Source organism: Tupaia chinensis, unplaced genomic scaffold (assembly GCF_000334495.1).
Source record: "Tupaia chinensis unplaced genomic scaffold, TupChi_1.0 Scaffold000249_1, whole genome shotgun sequence".
NCBI lineage: Eukaryota > Metazoa > Chordata > Mammalia > Scandentia > Tupaiidae > Tupaia > Tupaia belangeri.
The window spans coordinates 1,194,493-1,215,238 of record NW_006159728.1 but is presented as its reverse complement, the minus strand read 5'-3'; the positions used below and the strand labels follow the sequence as shown (position 1 = coordinate 1,215,238).

The 20,746-nt window shown below is 43.8% G+C and overlaps 1 protein-coding gene across 1 annotated transcript in view; it reads left to right on the top strand.

Moving 5' to 3' along the window:
* The window catches only part of EGFR (epidermal growth factor receptor), a 145,176-nt gene extending 135,834 nt beyond the window's left edge, over nucleotides 1-9,342 (top strand). The window contains exons 24-29 of the mRNA XM_006148918.2: nucleotides 314-460; nucleotides 2,161-2,258; nucleotides 4,594-4,761; nucleotides 5,161-5,208; nucleotides 5,968-6,073; nucleotides 7,590-9,342. Coding sequence (XP_006148980.1) covers nucleotides 314-460; nucleotides 2,161-2,258; nucleotides 4,594-4,761; nucleotides 5,161-5,208; nucleotides 5,968-6,073; nucleotides 7,590-7,951 — 929 coding nt within the window. The 3' untranslated portion in view covers nucleotides 7,952-9,342. The remainder of the gene's footprint in view (nucleotides 1-313; nucleotides 461-2,160; nucleotides 2,259-4,593; nucleotides 4,762-5,160; nucleotides 5,209-5,967; nucleotides 6,074-7,589) is intronic.
* Nucleotides 9,343-20,746: the final 11,404 nt, after the last annotated feature.

Below are 20,746 nucleotides of genomic sequence, written 5' to 3'. Positions count from 1 at the left end.
GAAGGCTTATACCATTCCAGTTGCTGTTGCCTTCTTTAGTGTCGTTACTAAAGTTCACCGAGGATTGGTCACACTGTTTGCCGGGCATTGGGCTTAACATTTCAATTGTATTACCTTATTTGATTCTGATAACCACAATGCGAAACAGATACTGTTATTATGCCACTTGATAGAGAGGTACACTGAGGCTCCCAGCACTCAGCACATTGTCCTGGGCTATAGAAGCATAAATCTTTAAATAAAGACAAACGGGGAGCAATGATGTGTAAAGACGAGGGATTGTGACTATGATGCACTCCCTTCATCTTCTCAGGAGTCACTGTTTGGGAGTTGATGACCTTTGGGTCCAAGCCTTATGACGGGATCCCTGCAAGTGAGATCTCGTCGATCCTGGAGAAAGGGGAGCGTCTGCCGCAGCCACCCATATGCACCATCGACGTCTACATGATCATGGTCAAGTGTGAGTGACTGGTGGGCCACCCACTCGCTTAGCTGGACCTGCGCCCTCCAATGCCTCGCTGCGCCTGGGCAGGCCTCGCTGCTCTGAGCCAAACGGTCGAGGTCTCAACTCCCTGGAAAAATGTCATTGCACTCTTTAAAGCAGGCACACAAGTCCGGAGACCTTTGTAAATATCCGCTTCAAGCATTCTTCCAAAAGCACTAGCTTGACTCCTTGAGCAGGGAGCCCTGACATTTGCTCGTGTTTACAAGCAAATAATTAAAATCAAAGTCCTTCGTAAGCCAGCACGCCAAAACCCGCCGTTCTCTGGGCCGCGGCAGTGAAACGCTGAGCCGCCCCACATTCCCAAGCCTGCTGCCAGAGAGACTGAATGTGTTTAAATGCTTGACAGTGAGTAAGCACCTGAGGCCAACGGAGTCAGCATTTCTGCTTTGACTTAAGACTTCCAGACAGTGGATTTAAGCGAAGTCTCCTGCAGCATTGCACTTCAGTGTTTTAACCTGACTGAGTGTGTGTAATTTGATTGACACTATTATTCCACGGTGGGCTCTAAAGGTGACATTGCGTGTGTGGCAACCATTGGCACCACGGGGCAGCATGGGGGCTAGGACAGAGCCGAGTCAATGTAAAGATTCCTGCTTTTCTGGGCTGCAGCCCACAGAGTTCATCTGTTTTAACGTCCTTGGTTTGGGCTGAGGAAGCTCAGGTCCAGAAGGGCAGATGATTTCTCTCAGGCCACAGAGCAGTCTGGCTTAAAATAGCTTGACATCCCGCCCATGTGGAAAATAAATGTGAGCCCTCAAGACGCACGAGGCTTTCCAGTCAGCAGCCGCTCCTCGGCTTGTTTAATCTGGACTCCAGTGGTTGTGTAATCACATGCTCTGGTGTAGTTAGCAGAAGCACCCCTCGGGAAGGCACTGGGACAGCCAGACTTGTACTTGCATGCGTGATCCGGAGTGCGCAGTGCAGTGAAAGCGTGAGGTGGTGGAGGTCCGCACCCCACGTGTCCTAAAGCCTTTAGATTTCTCAAGCCGAGTCTGGTTTCCAGCCTGGAAGTCTGCTGAGAGTGACTATCCAGAGACAACACATCTTTTTTTATTGAAGTATTTTTCTTTCCTTCACGAGAGAGAAACAGGGAGAAAGACAAGCACCCTGAATAGGCTCTCACTCCGTGGTCCTCTCCCCATCCTTCCCAGTCAGCCAGGATTACAGGCACGTGCTCCTGCCTGGGGTGTGCAGGTCAGCCCAGGAACTGAACCCCGATATTCCATGGCGTCCAGCCTTCAGAGCATCGCACTGCTGCTGGGCCTCTGGCTGGGTCTGCAGGGAGGTCTTTGATGGAGAGCCCAGACACAAGGGCACTTACAGTCACAGCAGCTCAGAGACAACTGCACGTGACCCACGGGCCATTGCTGACGTCACTTAAAGTGATGCCACAAGAATGTTGACCCTAGGAAGGGTAGACTTGGAAAAACTGGAGGCGTTATTGTCATTCTGATTCAAATATCACATATTATCATGGTCTTTAAACAGTGGCCAGTGCTCCGTTGCCAAGACAGAAGAGTCTGGCACAAAGTCGAGGCTTCGTCCTCATGCGTTTGTCTGCAAGGATCGTAGTGCAAATGCCCTCTTTGAGCAACTCCGTCTGGATCATTTCTTCCAGAGTTCTAATTGCACTGTTTTTCCTCCTTCCTTCCTAGGCTGGATGATAGATGCAGACAGTCGCCCTAAGTTCCGAGAATTGATCATCGAATTCTCCAAAATGGCCCGAGACCCCCAACGTTACCTTGTCATTCAGGTACCTGACTGCAGCCCGCACGCCCCCTGGGAGAAGTCCCTCTGTGAGCATCAGATGGCACTGTCCCGTTGTGTGCCAGCATGGCCTCCCTGTTTCCCAGGTCCCATCATTAAATCCTCCAGTGCAGGGACCAGCAGTTGGCATAATGGCTATGTCACTGGAATCCCATGTAGTCGACTGCAATTCAAGTCCCGGACCCGACAGCTTAAACTCATGCCAGGGGCATGTGTGTGCATACCCAAGATCCGGAGGGGAGAATGGAGGAGAAGGGATTGTGGCGTAGCCATCTTTCCAGGGGGTGATTTCTCGCTTTCTGTCTCTTTCTCTCTCTGTCTTTCTGGCCAGTGCACTGGTTTAAGCCTCATTTAAGGCACAGGCTAAGCTGTGGACTAAGTGCAGTCCATTGCACCATCCCCGTCTGAGCCCTCCAACCCACAGCCTTCTCACACTCCGTGCATGAGCCACGTCACACTGCGGGTCGCCAAAGGCCTGACTCGGCCTGATAGAAGCAGGGCTTTGGCATCATGTAACTCTGGCTTAACCCCTGATTCCATTTCTCCCATCCCATTGGACAGACAACTTGTCAACCTGTCTCCTACCTACGGGAACAGCAAAGCTGAGCTCACAGGGTTCTTTCAAAGATTCGATAAAATAACATACGCCGTGTACTGCGCGGCACCCGGTGCTGTAGGACATCCTCTGTGACTCGTGGAGGAGCTTCATGTCCTGTCCCCTGCTCAGCTCTTTCGTTGTGTGCGATCACTTTGACATCCAGACATTTTTCATTCATTTTTTAATTGCCAGAGGGCATGTGTGCTTGCCAAAGAGGGAGAGTGGGGAAAGGAGAAAGCACCCTTTAACGGGGTATGGAAATTCCAGAGCCCTTCTCAGTTTTTTCCCCATCCTGTCTGGATTCGAGGCACATATGCACATGTGCCTGTTGTGCCTTTCAAGCCACCCAGGCTGGAACTGGGACCACAGCTGGCTGTGTGGACTCTGACTCTCTATGCCCACTACACTACAGGACCGGCCCAATGTTTCTGTTTTGTTTTTTTTTAATTGACACATAAAAATTGTATGTATTTATGGGGTACAGTGTGATTTTTTCCCATTATATGAATACAGTATGTTGTGACCAAATTAGGGTAACTGGTATATCCATCATCTCAAATATTGTCATTATTCAGTTTACAGAACGTTCAAAGTCCTCTCTTTCAGCTAATCTGAGATACACAATTAGTTACTGTTCATTATATTGCCCCATTGAACACTAGAACTTGTTTCTCTTATCTAGCTGTGATTTTTCCGTGATTAACCACCGTCTTTCCATCACCCTCCCCTTCCTCGCTTCTAATAATCACTGCTCTACTTCTCTTTTTATTTTTGTTATTGTTCTTTTTCTACATTCAATTGCTATACATCATTTAGCTTGTAAAGAGAAATACTCTAGTTCTGTAAGGTCTTTTGCTGTCATTGTTGTTTTCTTCAATTTTTGAGGGGTTTTGTAGCTAATGCTAGAGAGACAGAGGAAAAGAGGAAAGTGAGAAATCTCCCCCCGGGAGGGATGGCCATGCCACAGTCCCATCTCCCCCATTCTCTTCTTGGGATTTTAGGCATGCATGCACACATGCCTGGTGTGATTTTCAAGCCACTGAGTTTGGGCCTCGAACCACCAGCTGGCCCTGCAGGGTCCAGCTTCTTAACCTCCATTGCCACCTGCTAGCCCTAAGGTTATTTATTTTATTTTATTTTTATTTATTTATTTATTCTAGTTTCCACATTGTGTGAGAACATGCTGTATTTCTCTTTCTGTGTGTGCTTATTTCCCTTAACTTTGTGTCCTCCGGATAGGCCCACATTGCCTCACATAGCAGAATTTCACTCTTGCCCGTGGCTGAACAGTCTGCCATTGTAAGCATAGACAGCACGTGCTCTTTATCCATAACGCTTGAGTCTTTCTTTTTAGGATTATTTAATTTTATTTATTCATTCATTTATTTTAATTTGACGAGAGACAGACACTGAGAGAAAGAGAGAGAGAGAAAAGGAAACTGAGAAAGCCAGTCACCAGGTCCGGTACTCAAACCATGGTCAGGAGTCATGTGGGAGTGTCCAACACCTTAACTACCACGCCACCTGCTGGTCCCCTCATAAGGCTTTCTTCTAAGGTGCCCACGCACCGTGAGAAGCAGCTGGACCTCAGAGGAACCAGGGGGGTTACTGTAACTAAACTGGCAAACGAACAGGGACCTGCAGCTACTGCTCCCTGCTCCTGCACCAGGAAGTAGAATAGCGTCTCTGTGGGCCTTTCTCATGGTCTCCTTCTCCGCTCCAGGGGGATGAAAGAATGCACCTGCCGAGCCCTACAGACTCCAACTTCTACCGGGCCCTGATGGACGAAGAGGACATGGAAGACGTCGTAGACGCTGACGAGTACCTCATCCCACAGCAGGGCTTCTTCAACAGCCCTTCCACCTCCCGCACTCCCCTCTTGAGTTCTCTGGTAGGAAGCGTTTCACCTTCTCTTAAGCTGTGTCTGCCAATTTGAACATAGCAAGTATTAGAGGAAAAATTACAGCCATCTAAGGAAACTAACATGGAGACAAAGAAGTAAATGTTAATAACCACGTGGTAAAGTCAAATCAGAAAAAAAAATCAAGGAAGTGTTCTAATTATTTGACTGCCTTGAAACAACTTGACTGTAATCCTTTTAGGTCTGCTAAGGAACAGAATTAAGTCAAAACCAAACCGAGGGGGCCTTTTGAAGTTTCTTTTTAAATGATTCAAGACAATATTAAGCACCCTCAAGTTTATCTGCTCTGTGAGGCCTGCCTCCTGCCTTTGGCGGAAATGGGTGAGAATGTCCTAGCATCTGCAAACACCTTCGCTGTTTCTTTTGCAGAGTGTGACCAGCAACAACTCCACCGTGGCTTGCATCGACAGAAATGGGGTATGTGTGAGCACCTGTGACCCAGAATTGCACGGCAGGTTGTGTCAGGGCTCTGTCATACACAGAGAATTCCCATCTTAACCCAAGTCATCTTGCTTTTTTCTTCCCGTATGGGTTCGCCCCTGCATGGCTTCCTTGGCCTGTACCTAAGACCAGCAATGGTTAGTACATACCTCGGTGCTACTCAGAGTTTGCTCCAGGGACCAGCTGCATCAGCATCCCCTGGTAGCTTGTTAGATATGCAGCTTCTCCAGCCACTACCCAGGCCCACTGCACCAGGACCTGTGGGGGTGGGTCCAGCAATCTGTGTCTGAACCATTCCAGTTGATGCTGATGCATGATAATGTGAGGCCTTGACCCAGACCTGCACTGTTCCACCCAGAAGCCTGCAGTCACATGTAGCTACCTTAAGTCCTAATTAATTTAAAATGAAATACAGTATAAAGTGGACTTCCTCACATATTTGAAGTGCTCAATAGCCCTGATGACTAGTTACCCTGCCAGAGCACAACTGACAGAACTCTTCACCTCTGCTGAAAGTTCCGTTGGACCGATCTGTGGATCAGGCCCGGCTCCTTGCCCTTGATCTGTGGCCCAGCAGCACAGGCATCACCTGGGAGCTGATGAGAAACACAAATGCTCAGATCCTGCCCCAGACCAGAATCAGACTGCATCCTAACCAGCTCCCAGGGGACTGTTATACAACTTGAAGGTTAAGCAGCCCTAGCTGAGAGTGACCTTGACTGTTTTCCTCCTCAGCAGAGCTACCCTGTCAAAGAAGACAGCTTCATCCAGCGCTACAGCTCAGACCCCACTGGTGCCTTGACTGAGGACAACATAGATGACATCTTCCTTCCAGTGCCAGGTGAGTAGCTGACTCTGGGAGCAGTTCTGCTCCTCAACCTCCCCGACCACATGTGGCAGCAGCCAGTCTTGATTCCGAGCTGCCCAAGCCATTGCTTCCCTCTGGCTCCTCCAGAGGTAGTGAGTTCAACAAGTCTGCAGACAGAGCAAGGGAGTTAGAAGCAGCAGCTCGATATAGGTGGAATGACCGAGCTGCGTGCTGTCTTCGTATTGAGCACAAGTTATGTCCAGGTTGTATGCTGTAGCTTTAATAATGCTTCTAGGGCTGGTCCCAAAACATAGCGGTTAAGCACTGTGTGGAGGAAGCTTAATACCACATTGCTGGCCGGGGTGCAAGTCCTGGCCTTGGTGACTTACATGGGTGGTACACGTGCATATGCCCAGGATTTTGATGGGCTAGAGACTGGAGGAAAAAGTATTGCAGTATGGCCAGGCTTAGTTGGAGGTGCTTTCTCTCCCTCCCTCTCTCTCTTGTTCTTATATGTGTGCTCACACTCCTGGTATGGACAGATAGATAGAAAATAGACATATAGATAGATAGATGATAAATTAATAAGGAATGGGAGCAATTAGTGGCATGATAGTTAAGGTGACTAGATCCTACGTATCTAATGGCACAGTTCGAATCTCAGACCCAGCAACTTGACACTCTAGGTGCATGTGCTTGCTTGCCCAAAGTTTAAAAAGAGGAAATGGAGGAGAAGGGATTGTAAGATGGCCACCCCCCTAGGGGGGTATTTTCTGCTCACCCCCTATTCTGTCTCTCTCCAGCAAATGCACATGCCCTCTGGCAAATTAAAATAATAATAAAGGAAAGAAAGAAGGAAGGAAGACAGGCTCTGCAGATTTTTCTATAATTTAAAGCACACAGCAAAGATAGCCATGTATGTGTGTGTATATGTACGCACAAGCATGGTGTGTGTGTATATATGGTATGACCGACCCAATCCCTTGTTCTCTGTCCTGGATCCATTCTTGACCTTTGAAACATGTATTTTCCTAATCTAAACTTTATCCCCTCATGCTCCCAACGTATTCACACGCACACACATATAAAAACCCTACAAAGCAGGCTACCTTCTGAAAACTTTAAAGTTCTTTTTAAGTTGTGTTTCTTCCATGAGAGAGAGAAGGGACCCTGGTAAGGTCTTTAGCCACTATCCACCACGTCTTAGTCAGCCCAAGTCACGGATACTCACACGCACCTGGTGCACACAGGGAGGTCCCAAGATGCAAACCCAAGACCTTCCCAGGTGCATCCAGTACCACTGCACTGTCACCTGGTCCCTGTGAACTTTAAATTTACAAAAGATACGTGTGGTCATTTCTTTAGGAAGTACAAAGAAGAGCCCAATTTGTGTTACAGCGACATCAAGGCAGCGGTCTCCGTGGCTTCCCAACATTCTGTCGTCAATTGCCCCATTGCAGATGTTCACAGGGTTTAAAATAAGCTTTGAAATCCTGTTTGGGATGATGCTTTGCTGATTATTTCACCTCCAATATCTCTTCAATTTCAGAATACATAAACCAGTCGGTTCCCAAAAGGCCTGCAGGCTCTGTGCAGAATCCTGTCTATCACAATCAGCCTCTGAATCCTGCTCCTGGGAGAGACCCACACTACCAAAACCCCCACAGCAATGCAGTGGACAACCCTGAGTATCTCAACACCGCCCAGCCTACCTGTGTCAACAGTGTATTTGACAGCCCTGCCCACTGGGCCCAGAAAAGCAACCACCAGATTAGCCTGGACAACCCTGACTACCAACAGGACTTCTTTCCCAAGGAAGCTAAGCCAAATGGTATCTTTAAGGGTCCTGCAGCTGAAAATGCAGAATACCTAAGGGTAGCACCACCGAGCAGTGAATTCATTGGAGCGTGACCATGCAACATCAGCTATAAAAATCCCAGACTCTTCAACCACCTGGGACCAAGCCATGGCAGCTATTCCAGTCCCAATAGCCATGCCCAGACTAGTTTTGCCATGTTGGCTCTGATTGGCGCCCCTGTCAACCAGAGAGCACCTCATGCTCGGATGCACCTTGGGAAGTTGCAGTTACATTCCTTTGTCTTCAAACTGTAACGCTTATGCAGAGGCATCCAGTAAGAATGTTGTCCACTTGAGCAGAAGTTTGCCTTTCAATGGGAAGAAAACAGTCAATTTATATAAGGAAATTTATTGCTTGGGGTTCTTAATTATCATGCTTGAACTTGGTTTGAATGGGCTCCTCCAAAGGGAAGAAGCTTGCTTGCAGCTCTTGATACACAGAGTTGATCCAGGCCCATCTGCCACCTAGGAGCACAGGCCACAGTCTTTCAGCAAACGCCTGATTCCATGGGTTCTGCTTCAAGACTCTTCCATTGCAAGACAGCTAAATATGCAAGAAGTTCTCTACGTCCTGAGCATGCTGGTTGATACTGTATCAATTCATGGCAGGTACATTAGGATAAGCCACTTTGTCCCTTCCTGGGCGAAGAAGAAACAGAGGGGGTTTATTTCTTCCTCAGACTTACTTTTGTATAAATGTCTCCATGGTACTCACTTTCCACGGGTTGACCAGTGTTTTCTAGTTATGACTCTTAGACTGACTTGTTTATTTTCAATTCCTTCCTTTTTTTTTTTTTCAAAGTCAATATGCGGTTGCTTGTCTTGCTGTCTTGAAGTCAGCAAGAGAAAATGGTACGTCAAATAATCACTAAGATTCTAGCCCATATTTGATTCATTGGTTGGCGTTCAGACCAACCACCTTTAATGAAGAAGGAAAGACGATGCAAACATTCACACAAGAACACAGCATCCAAATTTGAATCTCAGATGAAATGCAGCAGGCCCTTCAGGAGACTACAAAAATGAAGCTGCTCTGAAAACTCATTTAGCCTTCACCCCTTGCCTTGCCCCACCCCCCAAAATTAGTTTAGGCTACTTATGGAAGATCATTTTCCTTTCGTTTCAATTTAAGTCTTTTACTCCAAAGGTATGGTGTTTCTCCCCGGTAAGCTGCTCCCAAGCCCCTGCCCCTGCCCTTGTGAAGAAAGTACCTTGACCTTGAGGCAACTCTGAGAGAACCAACAGCCCTTCCACAATGGGAACATTTTACATGCGCTTATAAAGACGGTACTCTGTAGTATGGAATTCAAGTGCAAAACATGAAATTAGAGGTTGCAATTGATGATAATACTTTTTCAATGTCCACAGATATTTTACAAGAAAAAGTTTCCCCCTAAAATAATTTTTCTGTAATTGAAAGATTCAGCTAATTGGGATTTATCTTTTTTCCTAACATACGTGTGTCCCTGCAACCTGTTTTGGTTCACAGCTGTTCTTTGTAAACAGTGTTTTAAAAACTCTCAGAAAGCATCTACCCTGTCTAGTTGATCAAGGAAGACATGTCTCAGATAATATTTTCAGCCAAAGTCAATATGCGGTTGCTTGTCTTGCTGTCTTGAAGTCAGCAAGAGAAAATGGTACGTCAAATAATCACTAAGATTCTAGCCCATATTTGATTCATTGGTTGGCGTTCAGACCAACCACCTTTAATGAAGAAGGAAAGACGATGCAAACATTCACACAAGAACACAGCATCCAAATTTGAATCTCAGATGAAATGCAGCAGGCCCTTCAGGAGACTACAAAAATGAAGCTGCTCTGAAAACTCATTTAGCCTTCACCCCTTGCCTTGCCCCACCCCCCAAAATTAGTTTAGGCTACTTATGGAAGATCATTTTCCTTTCGTTTCAATTTAAGTCTTTTACTCCAAAGGTATGGTGTTTCTCCCCGGTAAGCTGCTCCCAAGCCCCTGCCCCTGCCCTTGTGAAGAAAGTACCTTGACCTTGAGGCAACTCTGAGAGAACCAACAGCCCTTCCACAATGGGAACATTTTACATGCGCTTATAAAGACGGTACTCTGTAGTATGGAATTCAAGTGCAAAACATGAAATTAGAGGTTGCAATTGATGATAATACTTTTTCAATGTCCACAGATATTTTACAAGAAAAAGTTCCCCCCTAAAATAATTTTTCTGTAATTGAAAGATTCAGCTAATTGGGATTTATCTTTTTTCCTAACATACGTGTGTCCCTGCAACCTGTTTTGGTTCACAGCTGTTCTTTGTAAACAGTGTTTTAAAAACTCTCAGAAAGCATCTACCCTGTCTAGTTGATCAAGGAAGACATGTCTCAGATAATATTTTCAGCCTAAAGCTATGGTCATCCACACACATGTACACATCTTTCCTTTTGCTCTGAAATAATTTATTGACTTCTAGATTGATCAAGGCCCCACAGTCTTGTTACCAAAATATTTTATTTTATCTCAGTGGAAATAAAATTACATTTAATTAAATTCCATTATATCCTCAAATATAATTGAATTCCGTTAAGTCCTCTTGAGCACCTATAGCAATCCGGCATAGGTACTAAGGGTATAAACATAAATAATCTTTAATTCCAAGAAATTCATCATTTAGCAGAGAACATGAACTCATAAATATACACTGACCATCCATAATACAAAAGTCTTAAAATCCAAAGTTCTTCAAACTCTAAAACTTTTTGAGCAGACCTGATACTACAGTGGGAAATTCTACACCTGACTTCCTGTGGTGGGTTACCATCATAACACCAAAGATACTGTGTAAAATTACCTTCACGTCGTGTGTACAAAGTATATACAAACCACAAGTGAATTTCATGTTTAGACTTGAGCTCCATCCCTATGATATCTCATTATGGATATGAAAATATTCCAAAATCTGTAGAAAATTCAAAACCTGAAACGCTTCTGGTTTCGGGCATTTTGAATAAGGGACACACAACCTGTACTGACCTTAAAACAAGATGACAAATGGCATAGGGGACCCGTCAGCATGTGAGAACACAGAGCAGGGAGGGTCCTGCAGCAGGTCGATCCTGCCTGAGGAGACCTGGCAGGTGTATCAAGGAGGCTGGAGTTGGGCCTCACCGACGGCCAGATTCTTAGTCACTAGGGACATGGAAAGCGCATAGGTCTTCACGGACTAAGAGGGGACCTGCCAGTGGAATCCACCGTTAGTTCAAGTCAAGCTCAGTCATCCTGACAAGCTACTCCCTTTAAGCCTGAGAATGGAGCTTACAGTATCTCCTGAGATCCCAAAATGTTGCACCCTCCTTAAAGATTTGGGCTGTCATCTTTGGAAATAATCAGTGAGAGATTAAGCAACATTTCTGAGAATCTGAAATGTTATACCATTGTCAGTAAACCACTATCATTATTTGTTCAAAACAGAAAGAAATCTTTTAGTCAGATGTTTATCCAGAACTAGGAAGCAGAATGATTCATATTCTGCTATCACTTTTTTGTCAAGATGAGAGAGAGCCGTTGTAAACCGGTCAGACCGTACCAGTTAATTCCTAGTATTTTTGTAGCTTGAAATATTTTAGCATAATAAAGCAGCAAAAACGATTTGATCTTCCTTTTCTTCGCCTTCACATTTCAACTTTGCTGCATAAAATATAGTTGCTAAATTCTATAAATTTTAAGATTGTATTTCCCGGGTGGTTCTCATTCCACCTGTCCATAGAGGCGGGGGGGACTTGTAGAGCTCCAGGGACTGCAGTGTCACCATGGGCAAGTCAGGAGAGGGTCTGCCCAAAGCCCAGTTATTACCCGGTTATTCCTGCATCACATCCTTGATGGGTCTGATTAGAAGTTTGTCCTCTGTCCCTTCAGTTCTCCTTCACTGATAACAGACCTTACACTGTGGAGCTCGTCTGCTGTTTCTTCCTCAGTCAGTTTCAGAAGACCTTTCCCTGTGTCCCCAGCCTCAGCTCTGACCCTTGAGAGCTGTGAAGTAACCTGTACAATGGACCAAGGCCTTTAAATGCACCTTCTCATGCAGTGTCCCAGGAGTCCCTGGAATCATACCATATGACAAATACTTCATACCATATGTCACCTACGAAGTTAAAAAAGAAATTAATCTTCTCAGCTCACAATTGAGTCCAGATTGCCAGTGATCGTGTGAGGAAGAGCACGCGGTGGCATCACATTGCCCACTTGATGAGAACGAAGCAACGTGATGCTTCATTAGATTAGATTCGATTTGTGCTTTAGCCCCCCCCACACACACATACACACCCCAAAACAGAAAAAAAAATTTCAAACAAAATGAGCCAGAGATTGTGTAAGCACAAAAGGCACTCATGTTTGAACCTGGCTGCCCTTGGGAATGTCCAGGATCCCAACCAAAAAGATGAATTTCATTTTTTTCTGGTGCAGCCTAGACTCAGGGACTTTTCAGAGCCCCCTACCCTGAAGTGCTCCCAAGATGCCAGAACCACTGGAGTAAGGGAAGAATCTGAGAGGGGACCCGCTGGCACTTGCTGGGGCCTCCCACCATCATCCCTCACATTAGGCCTCTATTGACACATTGCACAGGGTGAGGCTGCAGTGCCTCAGGGGCGCCCCACCAGGCAAGCTTGAAACTCACATCTCCAAGGTCTCCTTTAGTTTTGCAAGCCTGGAGTCTGCCCTGCACCACTATGTCACGGTAGAATACAAAATCCTGGGTAGGATGAGAGACCCGTGTGCAGTGGAAGAAAAAATTCAGGTGCTCAAGGCTGAGACTTGGCCACTGGTAGCCCTTCCAAAAGTTGTCACTTTCTTACTCCAGATTGGCCCAGTAGTTTCTCCTGAAAGTGGCAAACAACTCAATTGGAGTCTTAAGGAAGCCTGAGACACTTTGCATTTTTATGAAGTGAGTTATAAAAATTAACACACACACCCTTGGAATGAACTGCTCCCTCTTAAATGATAGCTGTTGAAATTACCCTTAATATCTGCATGGTCTTTCTTGTGATAAGCACATGTTTTTATTACAACCAAATGGTCTGTTTATATGTTCTTGCCCAGCGGCTATCAAACCTTCCACCAGAAAACCCCGCCTCTTGTACAAGCCACACCTGACATACCAGGGCAAATCTCTTTGTATGACTAAAGACAGATTCAGACAGGACTTTCAAAAGTAAAATCTATTTTTGTAAAAAAAAAAAAAAAAAAATTGTGGGATATTGTCCTCTCTATGTAGCACTGAACTTTGTAAAGTATATTTTTAGAAAACTTTTTCTATTAAAAGAAACACGGTTGACTTTAGAAATAGCGCAATAGAATCAAAATTTGAAGCTTGTCTTTGTTTAAAAGGATTAAATCAAAGCAGGAGAAAACTCTCTTCTCTCTTTTGAAAAGGTGCCACCTCACTGCAGAGCTAAGCTAGTATCCATGGAGAAGAGGAGAGTCATCATTGTTATGTCCGTAGAATTAGAAAAGGTGGAAAGCACGCTTCACTCAGTATTGGTCTAAAGCAGGTTCTGCTTAATCTGTTCGTGGCAACTGAGTAGAAAGGGATTGCTGACTGTTACCTTTCATGGAACCCAGCTGCACACCGTACTCTGATCACCAACCAGGGTGACCTGCAGCCTCAAGGCAAGCAATAACAAGAGGGGACTTCAAAAAGTTCCTGGAAAAGGTGGAATCAAAGAACCATTTTATTTTGGTGCACAAAAGTAATTTGGAAATCCATGCATCAGTTTTTGATAATATGCATTTTCTATGAACTTTTCAAAGACCCCCCGTCATCTAGCACTTTGTTGGTTTATATACACTAACCTGACTTTGATGCAATCTGTTCTATTTTATTTTTATGTTTACAATTGATATGCATTTACCAATATAGACTAAAAATATCTGGAGAGCTCTAGTACTATTCAGCATGTTTTAGTTACTCAAGATATTAATGAAATTCACCAAGTCTCCCCAAGTCTAAGCACAGCCACTGTAGCTATGGAAGGATTCTCAGCCCTGGCTGCACGGTGAAATCACCTCAGGAGCTTTTAAAAACCTTGCAGCCCAGCTGCACCTCAGGCCAATTAAACTTGACTCTCCAAGGGGTAAGACCCCAGCATCTGTACCTTTTAAAGCTCCTAAAGTCATACCAACGTGCCGCCAAAGTCAAGAGCCGCTGGCCCGGGGGTTAGCCACAGGGACTTGGACTTGCAGGCAAGTTTTGCAGACATTGGCAACTCCCAGGCCCAGAGGACTCCAATTCACACAGACCTCAGCATGTGTCACTGAGTCAGAAACCCAGAGTTTCCACCTTGGCTGCCCAAGCTTAGAGGGAAGAAGGTCTAACCAACCAATGAAAGGCAAGGGGGCTATAAAGCAGACACCAGTTTTCCATTTCCTAAGCTTGCTCTCTATGAAAAGTGGACTGGAAGTGAAATAAGGATTCGAGTGTCCTTGCTTCTACAACCAGCACCGATGCCCTCTCTGCAGCAACCAGTGACCTTTACTCCCCAGGGTGAAAGGAATCGCTAACCAGTGACATTACGAAGGGCAGACTTCCAGAGGATCCCTAAGTAGTTGGATGGCTTTTATAAAAACAAGAATCCAATCCTCTTGGATTTTTGTTTTAAGAAAGATTTTTTGAGATTTTGTTCATAAATTATATCTGGGATCAAAACTAAAGCAAATAGTTGTTTTCCCCTTCCATGTATATCTGTAACTACAGTGTGTTCTCTGAAGTCCTGCATCTCTCTGAATTACCAGCAGAAGCACTAAGAATCCCCACCCTACCCTATTAGAGCAGATCGACTATAAGGGAACACCTAGATACATACATTTTTAGATGTTCTTACTTGTCTTAAATTAAGAAATCCTAGTCACCTAATCTGGCTGTGAAGAAATCGTGCTGTATGATCGAATTGTTAAACTGAGAGATCCCGTGGATCTGATGACTAGTATGTGAGGTGATGATGTCATTGATTAACAACAGACAGCAATAACTTCATTTTAGGAACATTCAAGCAATAGCTTTTTAGCTTCTATGTATGGTACGTTTTAACCTTGTAAAGTTTTGCGGTGATAAAGCAGTATTTGTATAAATGAAAGGCAAGATTCTCTTTTATATGGTTTATACTGTTGATCAGAACATGTTGATTGTATATTGAGTATTAAAAAATTAGATGTATATTATTCATTGTTCTTTACTCCTAAGTACCTTATGATAATGACGCTGTATTCTTAACAATGGAGTGTTGATAATAGTTGTTAACCACATCTGACCAACTGTAGAGGTTCTTTCTTGATAACTTTTTTAAAAATTAATAAACTATTTTTAGAGCAGCTTTAAATTCACAACGAAACTGAGCAGAAAGTAGAGGTTCCCTCTCATTCTCCTGTCCTTACACGGGCATAGTGTTGGTGTAGTCTTTCTCACCTGCACCATCCGCACTGCAGTGGCTGCTAATGTTATAAGAGAGGAAACCATGCAAGCCAGTTTGAGGTTTCCTTTGTGTGACTGGAGCCTGTCCCTTGGATGCTCATGCACTGTGCTGTCGCGGTCCTATCCAGGCTCAAACTCTTTGGACACCACGGTACTGTCTAGCCTCACACTGCCTCCTGACATCACCTCCCAAAATTTCCTTCATAATGTTTCCTCCTTCCAAAAGCCAAGAGGAGGGCTGGCCCCATGGCCTAGTGGGTAAGCGAGCCTGATTCCACATGGCCAACTATGGTTTGGATCCTGGGTCCTGGGGCTTAAGAAACATTCCTTAAACCGCATAGGTACATATGTACCCAAAATCCTGACAGGATGAAAAAGTGGAGGAGAAGGGATCTTGTTGCAACCATGTTCCTGCTGGAGGTACTTCCTCCCTCTCTCTCTCTCTCTCCATCACTTTTTCTGGGAAAAAGGAAAAAAAGTTATAAGAAGAAATTTTTCCTGCCAAGCCAAGATTTGGTTTTCTCAGAACACTACAGCACATCCAAGTTTGTCGTAATTCTAATATCCAGAGGTATTAGTAAGCCTTGTGCAAGAGTTCTCAGACCTCGCTGCCCCAGTTCCCCTGAAATTTGGTATGACTTTCACCTTCCACCAAGAAGTTTCAAGGGCGGGAACTCACAAACTGTGTTTCATTGAATCCACCATTACTCACACACCAAGAAAAGTGGTCATGAGGCCTTCAGGGATATTGTCGGAGATAGGGGTAAAAGTACGCTAAAAACCATGGTTTTATGTCTAAATGCTTACACAGATGAATGAGTAATAAAGTTTCCTTAACTGTTCTCACCATGGGGTGAGAGGGAGGGGATTTGAACTCAACAGCTGAGAAACAGAAGACTCACTAGTGAAGCAAATGACTCCCTCAAAGAGGGAGGACAACTCCTAGAACCCAGTGTGAAGGACGGAGCAGCTGAGATGGCTGGGCAGGAGGAATGCAAGGGCAGGAAGAGGCACCCCAGTCTTTGCACTGGCTGGAGAGAGGGCAGCTGGCACCTGGAATCAGCTCCCTTGGGCCAGCGGGGTCACCCATGGGCTTTCACTTTCTTTGACTTTCCAGTAGATTGAGACTCCAGAGTACAAGGCCCTGCCCCTCCTGGCCGCTGCTTTCTCCCCGCCAGCTGGTCACCACACAATACTCTACCTTGTTTCTTTTACACAGGAGAACTGAGAGCAGGAAGCAGGGCCCTGCTGGTTCAAACCACCCCTAGTGCTTCCAGTGTTGACACTAACCGTTTCCAGGAAAATCACAGCTTTCTCTTGTGTTGTTCATTGTAAACACTATCAGTAGCCTACCTACAAACAGAGGGCTGAGTGTAAGCTATCATTTCATGCAGCGGCAGGACTTTGGGATAACTATGTTTGTGAAGAACAAGAAAGTCAGGATTTTCCCAGCATTCCCCTCAGGGCCCAGGGCCCCGTATGGGAACCTCAGCCTTCTGGGCTTCCCGTCCTCCCTCTTCTTTCCTCCCACTGATTTCTCACTTTCTGAGCCTCCATACCCTGGACCTCTGGGAAGCCTCTCAAGCACACCTGGGTTTATTAGAATCTAAGCCTTCGATTAGGGGGCTTAGTTCCACTTAGAGAAAGGCAAGTTTCGTCACATGATGCGAACAAGGAGAGTATTCTGGAGCACCGGACTTCTCTAATCTGAAATGCTCTCCACAAAAAACTCAAGGTTATGATTCACAGTGCAGCCATGCACCCCGAACCTCTGGACAAACACCAGCACCATAGTCTTCTGCGTGCCCCATAATTCCAGTGAAGCTCAGTGTAGATGGGGTTTCAGCTAGAAGAGGTTTTGTCCTGAGGCCAAGAATCCTACAAAATAGCTCATTTTTGCATTATTTAAAGTATTCCAGAACAGAGATAAAAATGAGAAGCTTCCCAGTTCACTCTGTAAGGAAACGTACCAGATAGCAAAGAATACAACAAAAAGAAAACTATTGCTTCATTTAAATAGGGGTAAATGTCCTACATGAAATGTGAAAAATACAATTGCTTATTCCAGGAATTCAAGTATAGTTTAATATAAGGCATTTTCTTTATGCACGTGAAGAAAATAATAGGGAAGTGTTAATATTTAAAAATATTCACAAAGTACTTGATAAAATGTAATTACATTGCTATTAAAAAGCTCTTAGTAACTTAGAAATTAATATCATCTTTCATTAGATAGACATTATCTGTCAAAAATCATGAGTCATTAAACTTAACAGTGAAACACATAGTGCCAACCTTTTTTTTTTTTAAGAGAGATTTTTGTTATAGGGTGTGTGCACTTTCTGGAGAGACAGAGAAACAGAAAGCGAGAAATCACCCCCCCCCCAGAGGGGATGGCCATGCTCCTCCATTCTCCTCTTAAGATCTTGTGCACGCACACATGCACACATACCTGGCATGAGTTTTTTTAAATCACCAGGTCTGGGATCTAAACCATGGTTGACTAAGTGGGAGTCCAGTGTTGTAACCATTACACCATCTCCTGGTCCCCATAGTGCCAAACTTTTTTTTTTTTTAAAGAAAGATTTTTTGCTATATGGTATGTGCACTCACTGGAGAGACAGAAGAAATCACCCCCAGGGGGGACAGCAACACTACAACCCCTTCTCCTTCATTCTCCTCTCAGGATGTGAGGCACAAACACACACGCACCCTGCCTGAGTTCCAAGTCACTGGGCCCAGGACTCGAACCACAGTCTACTACTTGGGACTCCAGTGATGTAACCATTACACCATCTGCTGGTTCCAATAGTGCCAAACATTTTAAACAAGGACACGACAAGGGTGACAATTATCGCTTGTACCATTTACCAGTCTTCTGGAGTCCAGTGTTCTGAAGACAAGGAAGGTCGTTTTATTTCATATGACATCTTTGTATGTTTAGAATATAGTCAGCCATATCCCATGCCCAAGGCCAAATTCATCCAGTGGCCTAGTTTTGTAAGATGAGTTTTACTGGGACACAGCTACTACGTGCACTCATTGTGAATGTCCGTGACTGCTTTCTCACTCTGGTGGGAGAGTAGAGAACTTGCAACAAAGATCCAATGGCCTGAAAAGCCAAAAGTATGTCCTATCTGACCCTTTAAAGGAAGTTTACAGGTCCCGAAATAACTGGCAAAAAAAAAAAAAAAAAATTAAATTAAAAACTTAAGACTGAGCCAGTTCCATGGTCTTGTGGTTAAGGCAGCCAGATCCCACATGGCCAGCCCTACAGTTTAAGTCGTGGACCTGGGGGCTTGAGAGACATGCCAGAAGTCTGTGCCCCGAATCCAAACAGGATGGAGAAATGGAAGAGAAGGGGTTGTGGTGAAATCATTCCCCACGGGGGTGCTCTCTCCCTCCCTCCCTCCCTCTCTCCCTCTGTCTCTGGAGAGCACACGAGCACTATGGTAAATCTTTGAAAATAAATAAATAAAACAAATAAGGAAATCAGCAGAGTGACCATATATGAATGTAACCAAAGGCTTTGCTCCATACCAGCAATCACTAGTTAGATAATGTAGCAGGAGAGAATTCCTTTTAAAGTAGCAAGCACAAGCACGAAATCATTAGGAATAAATTTCAATGTGGGAGAACAATATGAAAACAAACACTTTCAAACTTTATCAAAGAACAGAAGAAGAAGTCAAAGTTATAATACATTCCTGGGTAGAAGGACTAAATATTAGACAAATAGCAGTACTCCCAAAATATTACTAAATTCAATGCTGTCCAAATGAAAATTTCAGTGGTTGTTTTGGGGAGGATGAGCTGTAGAACTTGGGATCTAGAACAGAAAATGCACCACGGTGGTCAACAATATTTAGAAAACAATTGAATTTCAGTGACGGCGGTGATAGAAAGGTACACTATATGAAACCATAATAATTAAGGCTGCATAATGTGATTGACATCACAAAAAATAATTCAGGGCAGCACTTAGAGGTTTGGAAATTATCACATGTGTGTGTGGAAATGTAGCACTCAAGACAGATGATGTTTTCAGACAGTAGCGGGGGTGAAAGACTGTCCAAAAATGGTTTCGAAGACTTCTACATATTTGAAAATTAATTAAACCTCTATATCACACATTACCAAAAAACAAATGCCAGATGGATTGAAGCTCTACATGTAAAGACCCAAACCATCAATGTATCGGGTGAAATTTAAGTGACTATTTATAAATCTTAAGATGGGAAGGTGATACACAAAACTCCAAAGGCATAAAGAAAAAGAGCAACATTATGACCATCTAATTTTTTGGTTTAGTTTACAAAGAAAAAATAATTAAACACAAAAATACATATGGGAAGAAATATTTTGAACTATATCAACAATTTATATAGTAAAATGTGGGATCAGCAAGAAGCATGTTGGTTAGGGCATTGGAACCCCACATGGCTGACCACAGTTGGAGTTCCAGATCTGGTGGCCTGCTTTCTCACTTGCCCTCTCTTTCTCTCTCTAGTCAAATTTAAAGTAATAATGATAATAATAATAAATAAATTAAAATAAATCATTCTTTGTAAAAACACAAATGACTAAGAACATTTATGAGCATATGTTTAACATAATTATCTTTTTTAATTATTTTATTCAATTTCATTTATTCATTCATTCATTTATTTTAATTTAGCCAGAGAGACACAGAAAGAGAGAGAAAAGGGAGAAAGCAAGCCACCAGGTCCGGGACTCGAACCATGGTCAGCCATGTGGGAGTGTCCAGTGCCTTAACCACCACGCCACTTGCCAGTCTCAAACATAATTATCTTTTTGTGCCATATTAGTAAGAATATAAATGGTTACAAACTTTTAGGAGGGCAACTAAAATTTTGAACATATTCTTTGTTATGGTAGTTTTACTTCAGACAACTATACAAAGATACGTGAATGAGAAGTTCATTAAAGCATTACTTGTAGTAGATTTTTTAAAATGGAACCTTTTAATATCCAGCAAAAGAGAAATTATTGCAAAACTCATGGACCATCATAATATGGAATTCTAAGCCTTCAACATTAATGGAAAACACAGAGTAAATCCGTAGGTGAGAGCTTAGAGGTAGAACTCCATGATATATATGCTTTTAAATGAAATAGGCAAGTTACAAATAATATCTTTGTTTTTCAAGGAACTTTAAATATCTGTGTGTGTGTGTGTGTGTGTGTGTGTGTGTGTGTGTGTGCTGGAATGCCGTTTTACTTCAGACAACTATACAAAGATACGTGAATGAGAAGTTCATTAAAGCATTACTTGTAGTAGATTTTTTAAAATGGAACCTTTTAATATCCAGCAAAAGAGAAATTATTGCAAAACTCATGGACCATCATAATATGGAATTCTAAGCCTTCAACATTAATGGAAAACACAGAGTAAATC